Source organism: Heteronotia binoei, chromosome 10 (genome assembly GCF_032191835.1).
Source record: "Heteronotia binoei isolate CCM8104 ecotype False Entrance Well chromosome 10, APGP_CSIRO_Hbin_v1, whole genome shotgun sequence".
Classification (NCBI taxonomy): Eukaryota; Metazoa; Chordata; class Lepidosauria; order Squamata; family Gekkonidae; genus Heteronotia; species Heteronotia binoei.
The window spans coordinates 91,960,675-91,984,855 of record NC_083232.1 but is presented as its reverse complement, the minus strand read 5'-3'; the positions used below and the strand labels follow the sequence as shown (position 1 = coordinate 91,984,855).

Below are 24,181 nucleotides of genomic sequence, written 5' to 3'. Positions count from 1 at the left end.
GGAAGGGAAAGGAGATTGTGAGCCGCTCTGAGACTCTTCGGAGTGGAGGGCGGGATATAAATCCAATATCTTCATCTACCTCACAGGGTGTCTGTTGTGGGGGAGGAAGGGAAAGGAGATTGTGAGCCGCTCTGAGACTCTTCGGAGTGGAGGGCGGGATATAAATCCAATATCTTCATCTACCTCACAGGGTGTCTGTTGTGGGGGAGGAAGGGAAAGGAGATTGTGAGCCGCTCTGAGACTCTTCGGAGTGGAGGGCGGGATATAAATCCAATATCTTCATCTACCTCACAGGGTGTCTGTTGTGGGGGAGGAAGGGAAAGGAGATTGTGAGCCGCTCTGAGACTCTTCGGAGTGGAGGGCGGGATATAAATCCAATATCTTCATCTACCTCACAGGGTGTCTGTTGTGGGGGAGGAAGATAAAGGAGATTGTGAGCCGCTCTGAGACTCTTCGGAGTGCAGGGCGGGATATAAATCCAATATCTTCTTCTTCTTCTCTCTGCCTCTCCCCCACAGCGTTGTCAAACGGGCTTTTGAGAAGGTGCCTGCAGGCTGCAGCAGGGGACGTGGGTGGCAGTGCAGGTGCTCCGGCTCTGAGATAATTTGCAAGGGGGACACTGAGATTTTGACTTCCTGGGGGCCTCCACAGGGTTTAATCCACTGTCAGAAAGGGTTGTTTGGTTTTCAGTCTCCCTGGGCACTTGAGCAGAGAAGCACACGAGAGCTCCTCAGAACACGGTTGGGGGGGGGGGGTGGAACATGCTGCTCTTCTGTTTATGAGCTGTGCCAGGGTGATCAGATGGTCAACGAATATGCGACCGAACTACAGTTCAGGGGAAGCTACCAGGAAGATCCAGGTGGCTTTTTAATCCAGATCGGAGGCTTCTCAAGATGGGATGAAAATGAGCGCAGCTCAGAGGACAGATGTGCTGGTGTGATCATGCACATTTAATCCAAATGGGAGGCGTGGCTAGGTCAGACCAAATCTTTTGTGTGATAGCACCCTTGTGGGCTGTTGTAACTCCGCATGCAAGAGGATATTAGGAAGGAGAGGATTAAGAGGATTCTCTCACTCAAGCAGACGGTCCTCAGTTTGATAAGCGGGGAGGGGGGGAAGGTAAAGGTCGTCCCCTGTGCAAGCACCAGTCATTTCCGACTCTGGGGGGAGGGGGTGACCCCCTCCCCAAAAGAAAAAAGAAACCGGTGGTGCCTCCAGCCTTCTGGCCTCTACTTCTATATCAGGGGTGGCCAATGGTAGCTCTCCAGATGTTTTTTGCCTACAACTCCCATCAGCCCCAGCCAGCATGGCCAATGGCTGGGGCTGATGGGAGTTGTAGGCAAAACGCATCTGGAGAGCTACCATTGGCCACCCCTGTTCTATAGTATAGTGGGTTCAAAGCATGGAAGAGGTGAGGTGGTAGTGACCATAGCTCCTTTATTAAGTACAGCATAGTAATGGCTGAACTAAAAGACTGGAGACCTGGGCCAATGGGGCCAACTATGTACTAATCGAGGTTTCTGTGCAAGGATACCATTGGGTCATTCAAACCAGCAGAAGGGCTGTGATTGGAGCAGGGCAGCAGAGGGAAGAAGAAGAAGATCCTACTGCCCTTTGTTCCTGAGATCACAAGCTCCAATGAGCCAGGCAGGAACACCGTTCCAATTGCACAACATTAGTTCATACACACAACAACTTCCTAAGGGGAGGAATGGTCAGTAGGCAAATGGGGAAAAAACATTCAAACAGAATTCCGAGAGCTCCAATCACCTATAACCTGGGCTTTTCTTATTTAAAAAAAAAGCCCACCAGAAACTCATTTGTATATTAGGCCACACCCCCTGATGTCACCATTGTTTCACACAGGGCTTTTTTGGAGAAAAAGCCCAGCAAAAACTCATTTGCATATTAGGCCACACACCCCTGACACCAAGCCAGCCAGAACTGTGTTTCTGTGTGTTCCTGCTCAAAAAAAGCCTTGCCTATAACCAAAGACAAGTAGAACTTAAGCCAGAAGTAGGGCTTAATTCAATAAAGAGAGATGAGAAATCAAAGCAGGACACACATATATGAAACTCAAGGGTTGACGGCGTGACTTAAAGTTGGAAACAGAGGCAATAAGAGTCTTTCACTACTGCTTCACTGCGGCCTTTGGAAAGTCTCTCACACTCTGCCTGCCTCAGCTCAGCAGCTTTCAGTGGTGGTGGTGGTGATGGTGGTCGTGATATCCTTCAGGCCTTTTTGTGTCGCTGCAGCTCTCTTGAGGCTCCTTTTCAGGTGCCCTCAGACCCAGATGGCTTCTCCCTCCCTTTTTTCTCCTCAGAAATCTCACTTTTCCCCCTCAGAACTCATTTCCCCCTCAGGACTCTCTTCCATCAGGGACAAAACACCTACACCCATCCCAAACTCTAACAGAGTTGCCAAGAATTGCTTTAAAAGTTCATGGGTTCTTGATGGTAGACCCATCACAAACTCTGGCTTGTGAACCACAAACATGGCAAAATTTGTGACAGATTTTGCTTTGTGGTTCAGTTCATGCCTATCCCTCATCTTGACTTCTTAACTGCATCACCCACCTCCCCTTACACACAGTGTCATGTGCCAGTTATTGCTCTCCTGTGTTTTTTTTCTCCCCAAGTTTTTCCTTTAAAAAAAAAAGACCACTTTTGTGCTGGTCTGACCAAAAATGGGGAAAACTTGAAGAAAAAATGGTAAAGCAACAACCGCCAAATGATACTGTGTATAAGGAAAGGGGGAAACTGATAAGAAGCCAGGGGTGCAGTCACACCTACTATTAAAAGCGGTTGTGTAGCGCTCAAATCTGAACTGCTGAATATTGAATCGATGCAGGGCAGTTCAGACGAGCATCCAAGAATGCGATTCATTCTGTTGTTGAGCGATCAGACATCCAATACTATCACGCTCCTTTCTTGGAGCATGTGTAATCAGATGGTGATTTCTGGGAGGGGAGGGGGTCCATTGAACATGCGCCCAACTGTTTGGAGCTGGGAAATCAAAACTTTCTTCAGAGGCAGGGGGGAAGGGCGAAAGTTTCCAGAATTAACATTGCCGATCCAAACCACGGAACTGCCAGGAATTATTTTCCTAGAAATTGGCAGTGACAATGATATCTTGAAATCCTCCACATTGAAAAAAAAGAATTTTTTCCTGTTCTGAATAGTGGGATAACGTTTCCCCTCCCCCCCTCCGATCCTGTGTTGATTGGAGAAGCAGAAGCGTCACCTCAGATTCCCAGATGATCTGGCAATGCGCATGTCTGCTGGGGCTTTCTTTAAAAAAAAAGGTGAGAGGCAGTATCGCGTGTGAGCTGTCCAAACAACAAAAAGCCGATCTTGTGCCGCTGTTTTGAAAAAGGGCCGGACTTTATGTACTGTCAAATTAATGCGCCATTCATGCGTAGCAAGCCTGGATGAGCCCGGATGACAATCGATTGCCAGATGAGGCTGTCTGAACGAACACATTTAATCCGTCAGCCAGATGGAGCTGTGTCGTCACTAATGGTACGTGTGACCTCACCCCAGCTGGAGCAAAACCCTGTGCAGAAAAGTCTTAAAGCTGATTTAGGCTGTGATCACATACACTAAATAATCCACTTCCGATCCACTTTCCAACTGGATTTCACTTGTGAGAACTAGCAAAATTCAGTTGGAAAGTGCATTGAAAATGGATTGCAAGTGCATTATTTAGTGTATGTGATTGTAGTCTTAGAGTGGCTAAAAAAAAGCAGATTTTCAAATTTTGAATTATTGTGGATACAAGTATTTCTATAAGGTAAAGATGGTGTGCTGGGGGGAGGTTGCGTAGAAGAGGCATTCCCCCTTCTCTCACACGGGATGGAAGGTCTCGAAGATTATGCTTGCTGAGCTGTATCAACTAAAAACAAAGAAATTTCACCCTTTTTTCTTTCACATTTGCCAAGTTATGTGGATTTGGTAGACTGATTAATTAATTAACTAAAACTAAACCCCCTGCCTTAGATCTATGGGGATAGCAATACTTTATCTATTTTCACAGCTTTTTCAAAGTCATCAGATGTAAACATATTTTTTAAAAAAGAAATTGTGCTGACATGAATACATACCATGCAATCCTAGTTACACCCTTCTAAACCCATTGATTTTAATAGGTAGTTGGGTTCAGAAAGGCATAACCCTGCTTAGGACTATGTTGTTAGTGTTGAACATATGAACATATGAAGCTGCCTTATACTGAATCAGACTCTGGGTCCATCAAAGTCAGTATTGTCTTCTCAGACTGGCAGCGGCTCTCCAGGGTCTCAAGCTGAGGTTTTTCACACCTTTTTGCCTGGACCCTTTTTTGGAGATGCCGGGGATTGAACCTGGGACCTTCTGCTTCCCAAGCAGATGCTCTACCACTGAGCCACCGTCCCTCCCCTTTAGTGTATTATGTAACAGCTCTCAAATGTTCTCCTGAAATTACATCTGCTCTCCAGACTACAAAAATAATTTCCTCAGAAGAAATTGCAGATTTGGAAGGCAGACTGTATGGTCTCACATCTCCACTTGCCCTCCCTCTCCGCTAGGGATGCCAGCAATGTTCCCTCTAAGCTGCAGAGTCTTGTGAGCAAAAATTCTGCTTTGTGAGCTACTGGCCTTAAAGTGGTGAGCGACTGCATAAATTAGTGTGCTCTGTGGTCATCCTTCCTGAGCTAAGACAAAAATACATGAGCCAGAGTCTAAAAATCTGTGAGCTAGCTCACGCTAACTCAGCTTAGAGGGAACACTGAATTGGGGGGGCGGGGGGAGAGGAGCCTACCGGCTTCTCAGGGGATGGGACCAATGTTGACCAGGAATCTATCATGAGCACTGGACTGAATGGGCTGTTGGTCTGATTCAACATGGCTTCTCTTATGCTCTTAAGCTGCAGAGTCCTGTTAGCAAAAATTCAACTTTGTGAGCTGCTGGCATTCAAGTTGTGAGCTCCTGCATCAATTATTGTACTCTGAGGTCGTCCTTCCTGAGCAAAGACAAAAAGGTGTGAGCTGGAGGCTAAAAATCTATGAGCTAGCTCATGCTAACTCAGCTTAGAGGGAACACTGAATTGGGGGTGGGGGGTGGGAGAGGAGCCTACCGGCTTCCCAGGGGATGGGACCAATGTTGACCAGGAATCTATCATGAGCACTGGACTGAATGGACTGTTGGCCTGATTCCTGAGCTAAGACAAAAATGTGTGAGCTGGAGGCTAAAAATCTGTGAGCTAGCTCACGCTGACTCAGCTTAGAGGGAACACTGGATGCCAGACTCCCTGGTGTGGGCAGGGGTTCCCTAGTTTGGGGTGCTCATCTTATCCCACCCCACACACAATTATCCCTCCAAACAGGCAAGAAGACAGAAATAAATATGATGTGCCTACATCACCCAGAAGTAGAGTAGGCACATCGGTGACATCATGGGGGTGGCACTATGGTCATTGGACAAAGCTTTATGGTAAGAAGCTATTTCTACCATAGAGGTTTTGCCCACAAACCAGAGCATTCCAGGTGATTTATTCCCATGCTTATTTCCGGCTTCTTCTCTCCCCACTTCTGATAAGTTCACCCCCATCTCCCGCCAGCTGGTCTGATGGACCTGGCAAATCTACTCTCTGCCCTCCCCCCACACTGCTCCCAAATCTCCAGAAATTTTCCAAGCCAGATTTGACAACCCTAGCTAGTTCTTCAGCCAAGCCACATGAGGGACTGCTTGGGGTGTCACAGTCAGCCTTGAATTCAGCAGGAGCTCACAGAAGCGCAGCTCCTGAACTTTTCTGATGGTTCCCCCTCCTCCTCCCCACCTATCATGTCCACTGAATAGTAGGTGCAGCTGCATAACAATCCCTGGGTTAGGAGAGTGGACAGCCAGCCAGCCACCAGGAGCTTTGCCACACCCCTAGCAGCCCTCATTAACCTCTGGAGAAGTCCACCTCCTCCCCTTTCTCCAATTCTTATGTGATTTTTGGCAGTGACTGTGGGGGCGGCCAAGGAGAGCCCCAGGTAAGCGAGGTCTGCTTGGGCTGGCTGGATCTCTAGCTAGCCCAAGAAGGCCTCTCTCATCCGGGGCTCTCCTTTCTTGCATCGGATTGCTTTTGACTGGGGGGGGGGGTGACATATGCTAATGAGTTATGCTAATGAGCTCCACCACCTATTTTTCTACAAAATGACCCCTGGTCACATTGAAAAGTAGATTGATTCATGTAGGAAACTGGCGTCAGCTCCTGGGAGAACGCTTACGAGCTGGGCCCAAACCAAGCCCCTGAGGCAACATTTGGACCTGTCTGGCAGTGGCATGGACCCAAGAAGGGTTGAGTATGCCTTACTTAGGGCCACAGAATACCATGAAGCAGTCCAACAAATACTTTACAAAAGCTCTGAGAAGCTGGCAAGGACAAAGTGACATTTCCCTTGCTGAACTTTCCCAAAGTATGTTCAGTGGTTGGCAAACACTGAATTAATCTAAACAAGAGCCAGTACACCAAAGTGACCAGAGGATTTGGCTAAGACCAGACAAACCTTTACAAAAAAAAAATACACACTCTGCCATGTTGCTCGCTGGGTGACCTATGGCAAATCTCTGTCACACACTAAAGTTACCTCACAAGGTCATTCTGAGGTAAATAACTGAATGCACTCCCTTTTGTTCCCTAGAAGCAAGGAGTGCTAATCTTTAAAAATAAAAATAAACCAGACTTTTCCTTAATGAAACCTAATTTCAGGTACAAACATTTCCTGACACAGATGTAAACAGCATGTTTACAACATAATGTTTAAGTAGACAGCATTAATGAGCCGGTTCTGTTCCCTGATTTCCCAGGCATTACTGTACAACAACTCCATTATATCATCGAGGCGGCACGACGTAGACAAAATTGCCATTAATCATTATGTAATGATGCTCTCCAGTTACCACAGTCTCAGAGTCATCATTGTATGGTTCCCCAGGAAACTTTGACATATTGTTTTGAGTGCTCTCTTCATATTTCAGTTCCCAGCTTATGAATAACTCCAGCATCAATAACTGTGGGGCAGTTTGACTCAACATGGGACAAGGTATTTGCATCTTTAAAAGCTGAGAAGAAATGGGTTGGGAGAAAATCCTTTCTTTGTCAACCGTGAAACAGCTGTTCTGTGGTGAGTGACTTTCAGTGGGTACCCTAACAGCCTCCCATCACTAAAGTCTGGAACTTTTCAGTCTAACAGAATGACAGCTCAGTCTCAGGAATTAGATACTGCTGCTTATCACAGCACAGAAGTAAATGCTAGTTCCCACAGCTGATGCCACAGCTACACGGCAAAGCTACAGAGACCTGTTAAAAAGATGGCCATTCCCAATCACGCTGCTGAGGTCTAGGATTGCCAATCCTCAGGTGGGGCCAGGAGATCCCTTAGTTTGGAGGGCCCCCCCCCCCCGCTCCAGGGTTATCAAAAAATTGGGAGGGGGGAAGTCTGCTGGGCACTCCATTATTCCCTATGGAGCAATTCCCATAGGGCAGTGATGGCAAACCTTTTAGAGACCGAGTGCCCAAACTGCAATTCAAAATCCACTTAATTATCACAAAGTGCCAACACAGCAATTCAACCTGAGTGCTGAGGTTTTGGTTTAGAAAAAAACAACTCATAGTGAAATTAACAAACTGAAAGAACGTTTGGTCTGGATAGCATTTGCTTAGGAAACCAACAAAATAGTAACATGTCAGAATGGGAGAATGATGGTGTCATGAGGCAATAAATGGAGGCTGTTCGTTGCTCTGTTGCTTGCAAGCCTGGGTTCAACTGAGAACATGCCTTTCCCATAGGTGTTCCTGTCCACCTAATTTACTTTTGAACATGTAACATACATTATAAATATCCTTCTAGTTTGCCATTAGGAAAAAATAATACATTAAAATATAGTGTGTTTAGTAGGAGCTGGTTAGGGTGTCCAAATCAGATCTGATTCATATGTCCACTCTGCTCTGGCAGCTTGCTGGGAAACCTTGGACCAGTAATATACTTTGAGTTAACCCACCGCATACGTTCGTTGTGAGGATAAAAGAGAAGGGGAGAGTGTGTCAAACTACTTCAGTGTCCTTTGGGGGAGGAAGGCAGGGCATACATTATGTTAGTTAATAAATTAAGTTGATGAAAGAAGTCCACTGATTTATATGGCTAAATATGAGACCAGCAGCACCTTAGAGAACAAAATATTTGAGAGTCAAAGCTCCTTTTATCTAATAGAGGGAGCTTTAATGCTGGAAAGCTTGTGCCCCTCCCCTAAATCTTGTTGGTCTCTAAGGTGCTTCTGGGCTTGAATCTAGTTGTTCTACTATGGACCAACATTGCTACCCTTGGAAACTTCAGGGATATTCTGAATTGTATTAACTAGAAAGTCTGATGTGAGAAAGGAGGGCCAGTTTGGTGTAGAGGTTAAGTGCGTGGACTCTTATCTGGGAGAACAGGGTTTGATTCCCCACTCTTCCACTATCAGCTGCTGGAATGGCCTTGGGTCAGCCATAGCCCTCTTAGGAATTGTCCTTGAAAGGGCAGCTTCTGGGAGAGGTCTCTCAGCCCCACCTACCTCACAGGGTGTCTGTTGTACGGGAGGAAGATAAAGGAGATTGTGAGCTGCTCTGAAACCCTGAGATTCAGAGTGAAAGGCAGGATATAAATCCAATAACTTCTTCTTTCTTTAAATTAAAATTGTAATCCTGTGCATATGTAGAGAGTACATGCCACAGTGCTCACTGTAGATTACTTCCAAGTAACCATGGAGAGCAAGCCCAATGAGGAAAGGCTAAGGGACTTGGGGATATTCAGTCTGGAGAGGAGGAGGTTGAGGGGGGAGACATGATTGCTTTTTTGAAGTATTAGAAGGGCTGCCACTTAGAGGAGGGCAGGGAGCTGTTCCTGCTGGCAACAGAGGAGAGGACTGGCATAGGAAAAACTTTTTAACTATAAGAGCTGTTCAATAGTGCAATCAACCCCCTCACTGGCAGTCTTTAAGCAGCGACTGGACAAACTCTTGTCAGGGATGCTCTGGAAAACCAGAACAGCAGTGCAACAGTTCAAAAACAGCTTATCAACAGTTTGCCTTATGGTCCCTGTAGCTTGGAAGAGCTCTGCTCAGAAAATGCTATCAGAAGCATTGTATTTGAAAGCAAGGAATCCTGCAGTTCCTCCCATTCCACTCCTAAACCACAGGCAATCCCAGTCGCTGTTTCTGCCAGATTAGTGGGAGCCAACATTTCCTATAATAAACCCACATCCCTTCAAAAAATGTGCTTGATTCAAGGTTCTGATCTCTCCTCCCCCTCCTCCATCCCCACACACCCATGCTCTCTTCTTCCCTTCGGCTTGGACCATGCCACAACAGTTTTGAAATATGAAACGCAACCAGGTCTTGGCCACATGAAAATGTGAAGCTGCATTATACCCATCTCTCTAATGCAGGGGTGACCAAACTGTGGCTCGGGAGCCACATGTGGCTCTTTCACACACATTGTGTGGCTCTTGAAGCCCCCACCAGTGAAGGCATTTGTCTCTTTAAACCACTTCTTCAAGCCGAGCCAGCCAGTGGCTTGGAGAATGCATTTAAAGTTCAAGTTGCTTTCTTTCCACCTCTCCCTCCCTGCTCCCTCCCTCCATCTATTTTCCTTCCTTCCTCAGACATCTGAGGTTTGTGTCTGGTGGCTCTCACACATCTGACATTTATTCTATGTGGCTCTTATGTTAAGCAAATTTGGCCATCCCTGCCCTAGTGGGCCCCATCTAACCCCCTCCCTAAAACTGCAGGAACCCCTGCGAGGAATTTTCCTCAGTGTGTTGTGCTTGGGGGCTGCATTGTGGTCGCACCCCCGCCCCAGTCTGAATTCCAAAGGTGACCAAGAGCTCAAAAAGGTTGGAGCGCCCTGTTGTCTCCCTGGCCTTCTGGGGATGCCGAATTGGGCGCCTGCCATGTGACTTGGTGATATTGTCAGTGCAGGGGGGGAAGCACCAGAAGTTAGCCTTGCTTAGGATGCATGACAGTCTAGGGCTAGCCCTGGGGGCACACCAACACAACCTGTGACCCACCAGCAGGGCACAGCTCACCAGCCACACATGGTGGTCCCATTAGAGCCTCCACAGAATTGTTGTGATGATAAAGTTGTCTGCACAGTTTTTGTTTCCCGATCAGACAGGTGAGCTCAACAGGTAGCCTTGCAAGGGCACAAGAAAACTGGAGAAACACTCTTGAGTACTTAAGTTAACAGTTCAGCTGGACAGGCACCTTGGACCTATGTCGCTGGCAGGGGTGGAATTCTAGCAGGAGCTCCTTTGCCTATTAGGCTGCATCCCTCTGATGTAGCCAGTCCTCCAAGAGCTTTTGAAAAAGAGCCTTGTAAGCTCTTGGAGGGCTGGCTACACCAGGGGTGTGTGGCCTAATATGCAAAGGAGCTCCTGCTAGAATTCCACCCCAGTTGCTGGTAACCTGGATTTTTCCGGAAGACTTACTGCTTGAAAAGCAAGAGATAGGGGCTGAGGCAGGATTGATTCAGAAACTTTCTAACACTTATTTCTGCCCTGAGGTGACTAACAATTAAAAGACAGTCAGAAAAGTCTAGACTTGTGACTTAATCTTGAGAGGTTTCAAAACTTGGGGGAAGCAAAGTGACCGTAAGAAAACAGAGCAGTACGCAGTCGGAGAAAAAGAACTTCCTTACCGCAAACTGCTGTTTTTCTGAGCAGTGTAGCTGCTGTTCTTGCATCTGGAGCCGCCGTTGCAAAAGAGGCTCTGAACGAAAGGGTAAAGGCCCCGGCTTGGCAAATCCCGGGCTGCCAAATAACCTGAAAAGCAAGTAACATTACTGAGAACGAGACTGTTTCCTTGAACACTCAGCACTGTCGTAATGTTGAGGCAGTTGAAATGTTAACACTGGATGTTTTCGTGCGTCTTTAAACAACTGAACAATGGTCCATTTCTCTGAATAGTGTCTAGATCAGGGTGGCCAAACTTGCTTAGTGTAAGAGCCACAGATGTGTGAGAGCCACAAGATACGAACATCAGGTGTTTGAGAGAAGGGAGGAAGGGAGGGTGGGGAGGGGAGGGGAAAAGGGAGGGAGATTTTTTTAAAGGTCTCTGATAGAAAAAAAAGGTTTATTTTTCCTGCAGTCATCATTAGCAGGGCAGATTGAAGGGGGTGGGATAACAGCCACCCAGTGATTGAAACCTTTCAAAGGGGGAAATCGCTCTGGAGCAGCAGAATTATAGAAAAGAATCAAGCTGGAGTTGACCTTTTCCCCATCGCTTTCTCTTGAAAGAAGAAGAAGAAGATATTGGATTTATATCCCACCCTCCACTCCAAAGAATCTCAGAGCGGCTCACAATCTCCTTTACCTTCCTCCCCCACAACAGACACCCTGTGAGGTGGGTGGGGATGGAGAGGGCTCTCACAGCAGCTGCCCTTTCAAGGACAACCTCTGCCAGAGCTATGGCTGACCCAAGGCCACGCTAGCAAGTGCAAGTAGAGGAGTGGGGAATCAAACCCGGTTCTCCCAGATAAGAGTCCGCACACTTAACCACTACACCAGACTTGCTCTCCACACAGAGACGTCACTGTCCACTTAAAAGTGCTTCTTTTGCAACTCTGCTCTTGATACAGCCCGAAATTGCATTTGCCTTTTTAGCCACCGCATCACACTGTTGACTCATGTTCAGCGTATGGTTCACTAAGACCCCAAAATCCTTTTAGCATATACTACTGCTAAGAGGGAGGGAGGAAGGAAGGAGGGAAAGTAGATGGAGTTGGGAAAAGGGGGGGAAAGAAAGCAACTTGAGCCGCCCTGAGCCTCCTTGGTAGGGAGGACGGGATATAAATCAAATAAAATGAAATGAAATGAAACTTTAAATGCATTCTCCAAACCACCTTCTGGCTTGCCTTGGAGAAGTGATTTAAAAACACAGATCTCTCTCATCTATCTATCTATCTATCTATCTATCTATCTATCTATCTATCTATCTATCTATCTATCTATCTATCTACTGTCAAGATATGCCAAAATAATGATTTCAGTACACAACTTACAGTTCTCTCTCTGCCTTGGTGGTTCCTGGAAACGGACTACAGCTAGAATAAGGAAAAGTGTACAAGGCCAGAGAACTTCAGAAAGAGACAAGACCTGGAGAGAGAAAGAGCCCAGTGTTAATAATACCAGGAGAACCACTGCAGTGGAAATTAAAGTTGTGGTGTGCAACTTTGAAGAACAATAATATTATCAAAAGAATAGATCCAAATAGGCAGCCGTGTTGGTCTGAAGTAGTAAAACAAAATAGGAGTCAATTGCACCTTTAAGACCAACTTAGTTTTATTCAGAACGTAAGCTTTCGTGTGCATGCACCCTTCTTCAGACGAGGAATGAGGTACAGTAAGCAGAGCCACATATAGCCCCACCAGCTATATGTGGCTCTGCTTACTGTACCTCATTCCTCGTCTGAAGAAGGGTGCATGCACACGAAAGCTTACGTTCTGAATAAAGCTAAGTTGGTCTTAAGGGTGCAATTGACTCCTATTTTATTATCAAAAGAAGTAAAGCTATAACAGGAAAAAGCAATTGTGCGTATTCTGTGTTTGGAGAATGGGTCCTTCTGGAATATTACTATCATACTGGGTTTTTCTTGCCCAAGAAATTCTTTACAGTCTGTAAATATTTACATCGGTCACTTTGTATGTCGATTACTAGTTGAAACCACAAAGGATTATCCTTGCTGAAGAAATACTTATTGCAATTACAAGACACAATGAGGTGGAATTAAGAGATTATTCTTGTAAATAAAAGTGCATTCTAGTGGGCGGGGTGACCTGATATTAAATCTTACTGAGAATAATGTACCCAGGGAAATCTGGATATTTTATTACTGAAAGTAAGATATCCCACACCATTATTACTGAAAACTGTGCTTGCTTTTCACATATTATTGCATGACATGGGGAGGAGTGGGGGGAATAAGCCTGTCTTTTGTGTTTGTTTACAAGAATAGAAACATGAGTATATTGTTCACTCTACAGAAGGAAGCAATTTCTCAGAAATGTCAAACCATGCTTGCCTTTCAGAGCCAATTCTCACATTACCACTCTTTTCTTGCCCACATGCATACATATCATGGGGAAACCATTGGGAACAATACTGTGAGGTACAGGTTCCTCACAGTAGCACTAATTTTTGTCAACTAAACCAACACAGACTGGGCCAATCATGAGGAGAATTTCCCCATCAGCAACATACATCTCAAGGTCCTTCAGGTTTTTGTTCACATTAGCATGGGCCTGTCTGTCTAACTAATGAACCAGAAAAAAAAGATTTATTTGTGTGGTGATAGCAGAACAGTCTTTAAAAGGCAAAAGTATTTTGAATGCTGGTGTGTGGAGGGGGGTTCCCTTCTGAAAGCCTTGCACATTCCAAAAAACCTCTCCTGAACCCATAATCTCCTTCCATCTAACCACACATATCACTCCTGGCTACATTTTTTATTTTCCTTTTATTATTATAAGACCCTTGTTTGAAGAAGAAGATGAAGATATTGGATTTATAGCCCGCCCTCCACTCCGAAGAGTCTCAGAGTGGCTCACAATCTCCTTTACCTTCCTCCCCCAACAGACACCCTGTGAGGTGGGTGGGGCTGGAGAGGGCTCTCACAGCAGCTGCCCTTTCAAGGACAACTTCTGCCAGAGCTATGGCTAACCCAAGGCCATTCCAGCAGGTGCAAGTGGAGGAGTGGGGAATCAAACCCGGTTCTTCCAGATAAGAGTCCACACACTTCACCACTACACCAAACTGGCTCTCCTCTCACCTCTGAGCGCTAGGTTTATTATTAACCTAGTATTTTGGGAAGTTTTATTACATTTACCCGTTCAGTTAATTAAGTATTGATCTGTTTTATTTTGATATCTTTGTATCTTCTCCATAGTTGGATTTCCCTCAGGGAAATATTTCCTTTCGATTGCATGCTCACACTCCCCTCAAGTAATTGTCTGAAATATATATAATTTGACTATTGATATCTTTATTTTTTCTTGTTTTGGTTAGCAGATATACGTACCTGTAAAAAATGTATTGCTTTTTTCTTATTCCATCATTCCTCTGAGGCTGTCCCCGACATTTTTGAGCCTCCGGGCACCTCTGGAGTTTTGAGGCAAGATGATGAGTGCCGGCGCCGCTGTAAAATGGTTGCCACAGGAGGTGGAGCTAGGGTTCCCAATTCCAGGTGGGGGAAGGGGATCCCCCAGTTTGGAGGCCCTCCTCCCACTTCAGGGTCATCAGAAAGGAGGGGGAGGGAAATGTCTGCTGGGCACTCCATTATTCCCTATGAAAAACGATTCCCACAGGGTTTAATGGAGAATTGATCCACGGGTATCTGGGGCTCTGGGGGGGGGGCTGTTATTTAATGTAGAGACACCAAATTTTCAGTGTAGCATCCAGTGTCTCTCCCCAAATTATCTCCCAAGTTTCAAAACGATTGAACCAGGGGGTCCAATTCTATGAGCCCCAAAAGAAGGTGCCCCTATCCTTCATTTACTATTTTCGCACACAGCTCACCTCGCAGTCACAATCCTGTTCCCTCCACAGCATCTGGTCAGATTTCCCACCATCTGCGCCGAAGTTACAGGAAGTGCCGCAGCTTTTGCGTAGCAAACGTAAACCACTAAAACCCAGTTTACGTTTGCTACGCAAAAGCCGCAGCACTTCCTGTAACTCCGGTGCAGATGGTGGGAAATCCAACAGATGCTGCGGAGGGAACAGGATTTTGACTGCAAGGTAAGCTGTGTGCGAAAACGGTTATTATTTCCTAGGGAAGGAAAGCATTTAAAAAGGTGTGCTTTAAATGTGATGGCCAGAACTCCCTTTGCAGTTCAGTTATGCTTGTCTCAACCTTGCTCCTGGCTCTACCCCCAAAGTCCCCTGGCTCCACCCACAAAGTCCCCAGATATTTCTTGAATTGGACTTGGCAACCCTAGGTAGAGCTGAGAAGACTTTCTGGTGGAAAAGGCCATCAAGTTTCACCCAACTTGTGGCAACCCCATAAGATTTTTGCAATAAGAAACATTCAGAGGTAGTTTGCCATTGGCTGCCTTTGCAAAGTAACCTTGAACTTCCTTGGTGGTCACCCATCCAAATACTGACCAGATCTGCCCCTGCTTAGCTTCTGAGATCTGATGAGACCAGTCTAGCCTGGGCTATTCAGATAAGGGCAGATCTGTGACAGATTCCCCACTAGCCTTGTCCTAGTATCACACTCCTCTAATCCATAGGGCTTCTGTCTGATTCCCACGGCAAGCAAGATCCTCTGAAAACCGGTTTCTGCTTGCTGTGGGAAAGAGGTGGGGTGAGTCACAGACCCGTGGCAGCTTGCGTGAAATTGGAGGGAAGCTCCGCGGAGAAGAGGAACATGAGACCGGGACAAGGCTAGCGGGGAATTGGTCTATAAGTAATAACATAAGAGAAGCCATGTTTGATCAGGCCAGTAGTTCATTAAAGTCCAACGCTCTGTCACACAGTGGCCAAAAAACCCAGGTACCACCAGGAGGTCCACTAGTGGGGCCAGGACACTAGAAGCCCTACCACTGTTGCCCCCCACCCCTAAGCACCAAGAATACAGACAGAGTTTCATCTATATCCTATGTCTAATAGCCACTGATGGACCTCTGCTCCATATGTTTATCCAATCCCCTCTTGAAGCCATCTATGCTTGTGGCTGCCACCACCACCTGTGGCAGTGAATTCCATGTGTTAATCACTCTTTGGGTGAAGTACTTCCTTTTATCCATTCTAACCCAACTGAGTGCCCATGAGTTCTTGTATTGTGAGAAAAGTACTTCTATCTCTACCTTCTCTATCCCATGCATAATCTTGTAAACCTCTATCTTGTCACCCCTCAGTCGTCATTTCTCCAAACTAAAGAGCCCTTAGTGCTTTAACATTTCTTCACAGGGAAAGTGTTCTTCATAAAGAAAGGTTTAAATGCTTGGGGCTCTTTAGCTTAGAGAAACGTCAAGTGAGGGATGACATTAGAGGTTTACAAGATTATCCAGGGGATAGAAAAGGTAGAGAAAGAAGTCCTTTTCTCCCTTTCTCACAATACGAGAACTCATGGACATTCAATGAAATTGGTGAGCAGTCAGGTTAGAATGGATAAAAGGAAGTACTTCTTCACCCAAAGGGTGATTAACATATGGAATTCACTGCCACAGGAGGTCTGGCAGCTACAAGCATAGACAGCTTCAAGAGGGGATTGGATAAACATATGGAACAGAGGTCCATCAGTGGCTATTAGCCAGAGCATATTGTTGGAACTCTCTGTCTGGGGCAGTGATGCTCTGTATTCTTGGTGCTTGGGGGGCCACAGTGGGAGGGCTTCTAGTGTCCTGGCCTCACTGATGGACCTCCTGATGGCATCTGGTTTTTGAGGTTTTTTGCCACTGTATGACACAGAGTGTTGGCCTGATCCAACATGGCTTCTCTTATGTTCTCTTGTGTTCCAAACCTTTAATCATTCCAGTTGCCCTTTTCTGCACTTTTTCCAAGACTATAATATCTTTTTTGAGGGGTGGTGACCAGAACTGTACACAGTATTCCAAATGAGGCCACACCATCGATTTATACAGGCAGCACCACCCCAAGGGTGTGTGGCGCCCCAGGCAGGCACCTTCCGCAGCCGCCCCCACAGCGCTGCAACACAGCACCGTGCTCCATTGCACACTCCCCCAGTACCACGCAGCAAGGTGAGGTGAGGTGGCACCCTCTTCCCTTTGCTCCCCCCGCCCTGGGTTCACAGCACGCAGCACCTGGGCCCTGCCAGTCCCAATGTGGCATGCTTCTTATCTTTAGAAGGATGGTGCTGAAGTGAAGGCTTCTCCCCCTTCATTTCCGGAACCAGAAGGGAGGGGGAGCCAAGCCTTCTCCAGTGCTATCTTTCTAAAGATAAGATGCATGCCATGTCAGGGTCAGCAGGGCCCAGACGTGGCGTGCTGTGATCATGGCGGCAGTGGGGCAAAGGGAAGGGAGCAGAAGGGAAAGGAAGGAAAAGGAGGGGCGGGTGGGCGGTGGCGAGGGGAAGGTGAAGGGAAAAGAGGGGTGGCGGTGGCAGCAGGCAGAGGAGGCAGGCAAACTAGGTGCTTGTCTGGGCCACCTGGAGGGGGGAGCCCAATTTGGTGCACCCACCCTCCCAGCGCCCTAGGCAACTACCTAGTTTGCCTAGTGGGCGAGCTGACCCTGTATACAGGGGCATTATGATACTGACTGATTTGGTTCCAAATCTCCAGTAACTTCCCGGGTAGAAGTTGGGACTCCCATTTTACCATTAAAAAAAATGTAACAGCAAACAAAAAGGAAAGCCACTCAAAATCCCCAAGGTGCACAGGGAGAAGACAAAAAAGGATTCAGCATCAGTGTTTGCAAAAATGCTCCTTGCACTAGCTCTATTCCCATGGCGACTGCTGGATCAAAGGAGGTATGCTTAATTGAACATGGTTCAATGGCTAGGCCACCATTAACTGGCACTCCACGAGGAGGATACGAGAGGTGATAAATAATTGGAAACTCAAAAGGCCCCTTCTTTTGAGTAACACAGAGGTGTGAAATTCTCAGGAGGAAATGCCCTCTCCAACTTTTCAGATTTTCCAAGCAACAAAAAAAGAATCCCGTCCAATGGAAAAATCTTGCAAAAAAGTTCTCTGCCACCGGTTCCCTCGTGTTGACACCTGGACAGCAATTCATCCAAAAGCTTGTTTTTAATTGGAGTTGGAGCCCTGACCCTTCCATCACGCCTGGTGCAGGCTGGCATTCAGAAATTATTCATAAATGCAGGGGAAGCTGTCACAAACGTGCCTTATCAATGGAGTTAAGTATTGCCCATAATGATCAGCGGCCAAAATCTGATCCTCAGAGCCAGTTGACACGAAGGAGAATTCTTCTCTTTTTGATGTTACCGTGTTTCCTGTCGCTAATGAGGGGGCGCCATTTCAGCGAGCCCAAGTCTTATTCTTTTTATTCTTTTCAATATATAGTCAACAAAATCTAATTAGTCACATCCAACTCAAAAGTATTTTTGCGCAGGGCTGGATCTAGGGGGGAGTAGAGGGGGTGCTTGTCCTGGGTGCCACTGAAGGGGGGGGGGGCGCCAAATTGGGTATGGAGTCCATTCTATTCTATGGGCCCATAGATAGAATGGGCCCACAAGGGGGCGTCATTTTTTAATTTTATCCCCCACCCCCCTCTCAAAAAACATGGAGGTTCAGTTCTGTTATTGCTTAAAAGGAACAAAATGAGCCTGCTTTGGCGGGGAGGGCGGGATAAAAATGCGAAATAAATAAAAAATAAAATAAAAAATAAAAAAATAAACGATGATAAAAAAATTAAACTACAGCCTACATGGTTCTCCTCTCCTCCAGTTTATCCTCACAACAACCTTGTTCGGCTGAGATAGGGTTCCTAGCCTCCCGCTGGAGGCGGGGCTTCCCCCAATTTTGGGGGCTCCAACCTGCTGGCACACAACTGGCCCTTCCCCTGAAGTGCTCCGTCAGCACCTGGCATGCCTGGCATGATGATGTCCCAGAAGTGACAACATAGAACCGGGCACAATACGCGGGAACATGCTAGCATTTGGAGACAAAACTCTATGGCACCATAGAGTTTTTACCCAAATACTAGAGGGTCCCCACGCAACATGCCTGGTGTGATTATGTGCTTCGTGTGTGAAAGAGGAGTCCGCCCTAGACTGAGAGGTTGTGATTGGCCCAAGGTCACCTAGCCAGCTTCCATGGCACAACCTGAGTCTCCCAGATCCACGTCCAACACTCTTAAGCCACTACATCCCACTGGTTCTCCAGAGCGCTGTGATGATGGGGGCGGGAAAAATTCAAGGAGAAACAAGTAGAAAACTGCTGCTCCTTCCTATTTGGCGGCGGTTGCTTTCAAATGATGTGATATTTGCTTTGGAGGGAGAAACAGAAGAGAGGAGACTGCGGCGTTATGCCATCTATCGCAGCCACCGGCGCTAACAGATTTTCCTTTAAAATTCCTAGCTAAGAGAAACGGGTGCCCAGACCCAGGTGGTCTGAGCTAGTCCAATCTTGTCAGATCTTGGAAGCTAAGCAGGGTCAGCCCTGGTTAGTCCTTGGATGGGAGACCACCAAGGAAGTCCAGGGTTCTTACGCAGAATCAGGCAAATGTCTCTTCCCTTGAAACACATGAATGTCTCTTCCCTTGAATGAATGTCTCTTCCCTTGAAAACTCTACCAAGGACACCCGACGTTAGCTGCAATTTGATGGAGCTTTCCGCCGCCACCAAGGGAAGCAGGAAATCCCACTAATCCCCATCCTCCCCCAAACGGTTCTCGCCAGTAACAAAACAAGTGCTTGGCAAAGACCAATCACCTCTCACAAAGGCTGTGCTAACATGCGACATCCCGCCTCCCCACCCAGTACAGACGATTGGTAGAGCTATAGATCAATCACATGATAGTGCGAGATTTTTTTTTTCAGCAAAACACACCGTTGTTCTTCTTTCCTTGACCCGTACAAAAGGTATTAAAAAAAAAAAACTTGTTCCCTACCAGCCTTTCTCCCCAGTAGGGGCCCAAAGCACCTTACATGGTTTTCCTCTCCTCCATTTTATCTTCAGCCCAACCCTGTGAGGTAGGTTAAGCTAAGAGTATGTGACTAACCAAAGCTCATCCAGCAAGCTTCTGTGGCAGAGCAAGGATTCGAACCAATTCCTCACTAGCAGTTGCTCCACCCCAGGCTTCTGGATTCCCCGGCTCAGGAGATCGATTCCTAGGGTTGCCAATCCCCAGGTGGGGGCAGGGGATCCCCCGGTTTGGAGGCCCTCCCCCCGCTTCAGGGTCGTCAGAAAGCGGGGGAAGGGGAGGGAAATGTCTGCTGGGAACTCTGTTATTCCCTATGGAGATTGATTCCCATAGAAAATCATGGAGAATTGATCTGCGGGTATCTGGGGCTCTGGGGGGGGGCTGTTTTTGGGGGTAGAGACACCAAATTTTCAGTATAGCATCTAGTGCCTCTCCCCAAAATACCCCCCAAGTTTCAAAAAGATTGGAGCAGGGGGTCCAATTCTATGAGCCTCAAAAGAAGGTGCCCCATCCTTCATTATTTCCTATGGAAGGAGAGCATTGAAAAGGTGTACCGTCCCTTTAAATGTGATGGCCAGAACTCCCTTTGGAGTTCAATTATGCTTGTCACAGCCTTGCTCTTGGCTCCACACCTAATGTCTCCTGGCTCCACCCCCAAAGTCTCCTGGCTTCACCCCCAAAGTCCCCAGATAGTTCTTGAATTGGACTTGGCAACCCTATCGATTCCCCACCAGTTGCTGTGCAGGTGTGTTTTGACCCGCAGCTCCTTCTGATTTCCCTTACAGCTTCCAAATCTCTAAAAAAAAACAAGACCAGGAAGCCACAGGGGAAATTGGAGGGAGCCGTGAGTTCAGGGCCAGCGCGTGGGAGTAGACCAAGGAGGCAGTCGCCTCGGGTGCCACTTGGCCTAGGGGCACCATGAGGCACCTGCTGTCCTCTGTCTCCCTGTGCCCGCTGCCCTCCGTCTCCCCACACCCGCTGCCATCGGCCTCCCCGCGACTGCTTCCCCACGCCCAAAGCACACGCGGCCGATGACGCTTCTCGCAAGCGCTCAGGCCAGCCCACCCCTGCTTCAAAGGGAGCTGGCTGGCTCACTTTGAATCAGGGGAGGGCTGGGCTGAGCGCTCGTGCAAAACACACGCAGCCTGATGACGTCACTTGAGAAATGAGACCGAGAGAGAGGGCGTGGGAACAGGCCTTGGCCTAGGGGTGCCAGAAGCCCTACTGCCGGGCCTGCGTGAGTCAAAATGCACCCATGCAGCAACTGGGAATAATCAATCGCTTGAGTCAAGGAGAGGAGAAGGCTGGGAGCAGAGCAACTGGTCTGTTTTGTGAGTTAGTGAGGAACTGGTCCTAATCTGACAACTCTAACCACGGCCGGTGTTAGGCTTTCTGGCGCCCTAGGCGAATCACCCACTAGCGCCCCCCCCCCTTCTTAAAAAATATAGGGAAATTGAAGAGCGCTAAACTTGAAACTTTTTCACATTTTTAATTTACTGATTTTTATTTTTTTCCCCCCCAAAAAGTGATGTTATAAAAAAAAAACCTGTGAGAAGAAGTGCTTGCCGGCCGTGTTAGGAAGGAGGGTGGCAGGATAGGATGAGGTGGGAGACCAAGTCACAAATCGGGGAGAGGGGGGTGGCTTGGCTTTGTTGAGGGCAGCTTGGTGATGGGAAAGGACAAGGTGAGTGGGCTGTGTGTCAAGAACATGAACAAAGCAGGAGTCAAGTTGCACCTTTTGCACCTTGTACAGTTCTGGTCACCGCACCTCAAAAAGGATATTATAGCATTGGAGAAAGTCCAGTAAAGGGCAACTAGAATGATTAAAGGGCTGGAACACTTTCCCTATGAAGAAAGGTTAAAACGCTTGGGGCTCTTTAGCTTGGAGAAACGTCGACTGCAAGGTGACATGATAGAGGTTTACAAGATAATGCATGGGATGGAGAAAGTAGAGAAAGAAGTCCTTTTCTCCCTTTCTCACAATACAAGAACTCATGGGCATTCAATGAAATTGCTGAGCAGTCAGGTTAAAACGGATAGAAGGAAGTACTTCTTCACCCAAAGGGTGATTAACGTGTGGAATTCCCTGCCACAGGAGGTGGTGGCGGCTACAAGCATCAGCTTCAAGAGGGGGTTAGATAAAAATATGGAGCAGAGGTCCATCAGTGGCTATTAGCCACTCTGTGTGTGTGTATATATATATATATATATTTGGCCACTGTGTGACACAGAATGTTGGCCTGATCCAACATGGCTTCTCTTATGTTCTGATGTTCTTAAGGTGACAGTGGTCAGGAGCCAGAGTCATGCATCAGGGAGGGGACACCCAGTGGTGCCCCCTAGGCCAGGTGGCACCCTAGATGACTGCCTACTTTGCCTACTCTCCCGCACCGGCCCTTACTCTAACCACTACACCACATTCCTTTATTTCTGACTTTGGCTATATTATACAATCACAGTGTATTGATCCAATCTATAACTGAGTAGTAAGGGGAAAATATAATGTCTGAATTCAATCAGGGCTTTTTTTTTTTTTAGAGGAATGCAGTTTCAACAGGCTTGGCACCAGGGGTGTGGCCTAATATGCAAATGAGTTCCTGCTGGATTTGTTCTACAAAAAACCCTGTGCAAGACAATAGTGGTGTCAGGGGGTGTGGCCTAATATGCAAATGAGTTCCTGCTGGGTTTGTCCTACAAAAAACCCCTGTGCAAAACAATAGTGATGTCAGGGGGTGTGGCCTAGTATGGAAATAAGTTCCTGCTGGGTTTGTTCTACAAAGCTCCATGTGGAACCATGGTGATGTCAGGGGATGTTGCCTAATATGCAAATGAGTTCCTGCTGGGTTTGTTCTACAAAAAAAAAACCCTGCACAAAGCAATAGTGATGTCAGGGGGTGTGGCCTAGTATGGAAATAAGTTCCTGCTGGGTTTGTTCTACAAAGCTCCATGTGGAACCATGGTGATGTCAGGGGATGTTGCCTAATATGCAAATGAGTTCCTGCTGGGTTTGTTCTACAAAAAAAAAACCCTGCACAAAGCAATAGTGATGTCAGGGGGAGTAGCCTAGTATGAAAATGAGTTCCTGCTGGGTTTGTTCTACAAAGCCCCATGTGGAACCATGGTGATGTCAGGGGGTGTTGCCTAATATGCAAATGAGTTCCTGCTGGGCTTTTTCTACCAAAAAAAAAGCCCTGTACATAAGTACAGGTGCAAAAGTATTGGAGATGAGTAGCCCTCACAGTGCCTCCCCATATTTCTAGCACCCCACAAAGTGTAATGACAAGTTCCTCCCCCTCCCCCTTATCTCTCACTACCAATTACTGCAGTAAGAAAAGAGATGAGAGATTTGAATATCCAGGCACCGGCTTGATACCAAGCGTAATCCTCCAAGCATCTTTCTGTTTCAAAACTTTTGTGCTGGATCTTCTTTTAGCATTCACTGAAGGCACGGAAGAATTTGTGGCAAACCTTTCTCCACCTCCAGCTTCAAGGGCCACCTGGTTTCCTACACAGGGCACTGATTTTAAAAAAGAGAGAGAGCTGGGAAACGAATGGTTTTCTTCTCACCTCAGCCGCAAACTTCTTTGGTGGCTTCAGGCAAGCCATCGTTCTCTCCGCTCCCTTTCCCTGCTGGCAACGTGGAGATCCAACAACCCCATAAAACTGGCTAAGAGAGAGCCTGAGCCATTGAAATGTGTTAGATCTGCGCTAAGCCTAACAAACTCCAGATGCAAGAAGGACCCAAAGGGAATAACCCCATGGCGATGAATTTGCAAAGACTCACCGGTTGCCTCACACGGCACAGCCAGTTCTTCCAGAAGAGAGCTCTGAACTGGTGAAAAGAGAACCCCATGGCAGCACCTTCTCCTCTGTCACCATCAGGAGTGGATTCTTCAAGAGTCGTGAAACTCCTCAAGAACCTCAAGCCAGAGAGGCACCCCGGCCTTGTGTTGGTCCAGCACACCGCAAAGGTGAAAGAACGACGGGGGTCTGTGCCTCAGCAGAGAAAAGATGGGATTCTCTTTCAGCGTCTTGTTCTCCCTTCGCTGAGGAATCTCATCTTTCCACTTGCTGCTCAGCGGCTGTGATGAACAGCAAAAGGGGGTGGGTTTGTAGAAAGGCCTCCAGGGTGTTTTGTTCCACAGTGTGTGTATTCTCGTGCGCAAATTTTGCAAGAACCGAACCACATCAGCATCCACCCTTTGCTTCTCCTCCTCTTCTGGAGGGAGATCATAGAATTCGGTGGCTTCGTTTCCACATCCCTTAGCATGTCTTCCTTTTTTAAAAAAAACCTGGCTAGGTTTGCTGCAGGGATGACAGGTTTTCAGAGGCAAATGAGCAGGGTTAATGGATCGGTTTGCTCGCTGTGAATTGCAAATGCTAATTTTCATCAGGGCTGTATTAGTTTGACTCACAAAGCTGCTTTCTACCAAGTCAGACCATTGAACGATCAAGGGATGGTTCCTCATGGGGAGGCGGAAAGGTGGGCCTCATTTTGGGCAGGTGGCAAGATTCGGATTGTGTTGGCACACTTAACCACTACGCCAAACTGGCACCGAACTTGGTG

The 24,181-nt window shown here is 47.1% G+C and overlaps 1 protein-coding gene across 1 annotated transcript in view; it reads right to left on the bottom strand.

The window, feature by feature from the left end:
• ABCA13 (ATP binding cassette subfamily A member 13) overlaps positions 1-23,220 on the bottom strand; it is a 388,752-nt gene extending 365,532 nt beyond the window's left edge. The window contains exons 1-3 of the mRNA XM_060247734.1: positions 23,182-23,220; positions 12,058-12,151; positions 10,696-10,819 (exon numbers count right to left, since the gene is read on the bottom strand). Of these exons, the coding sequence (XP_060103717.1) occupies positions 10,696-10,819; positions 12,058-12,151; positions 23,182-23,220 (257 nt within the window). The remainder of the gene's footprint in view (positions 1-10,695; positions 10,820-12,057; positions 12,152-23,181) is intronic.
• Positions 23,221-24,181: the final 961 nt, after the last annotated feature.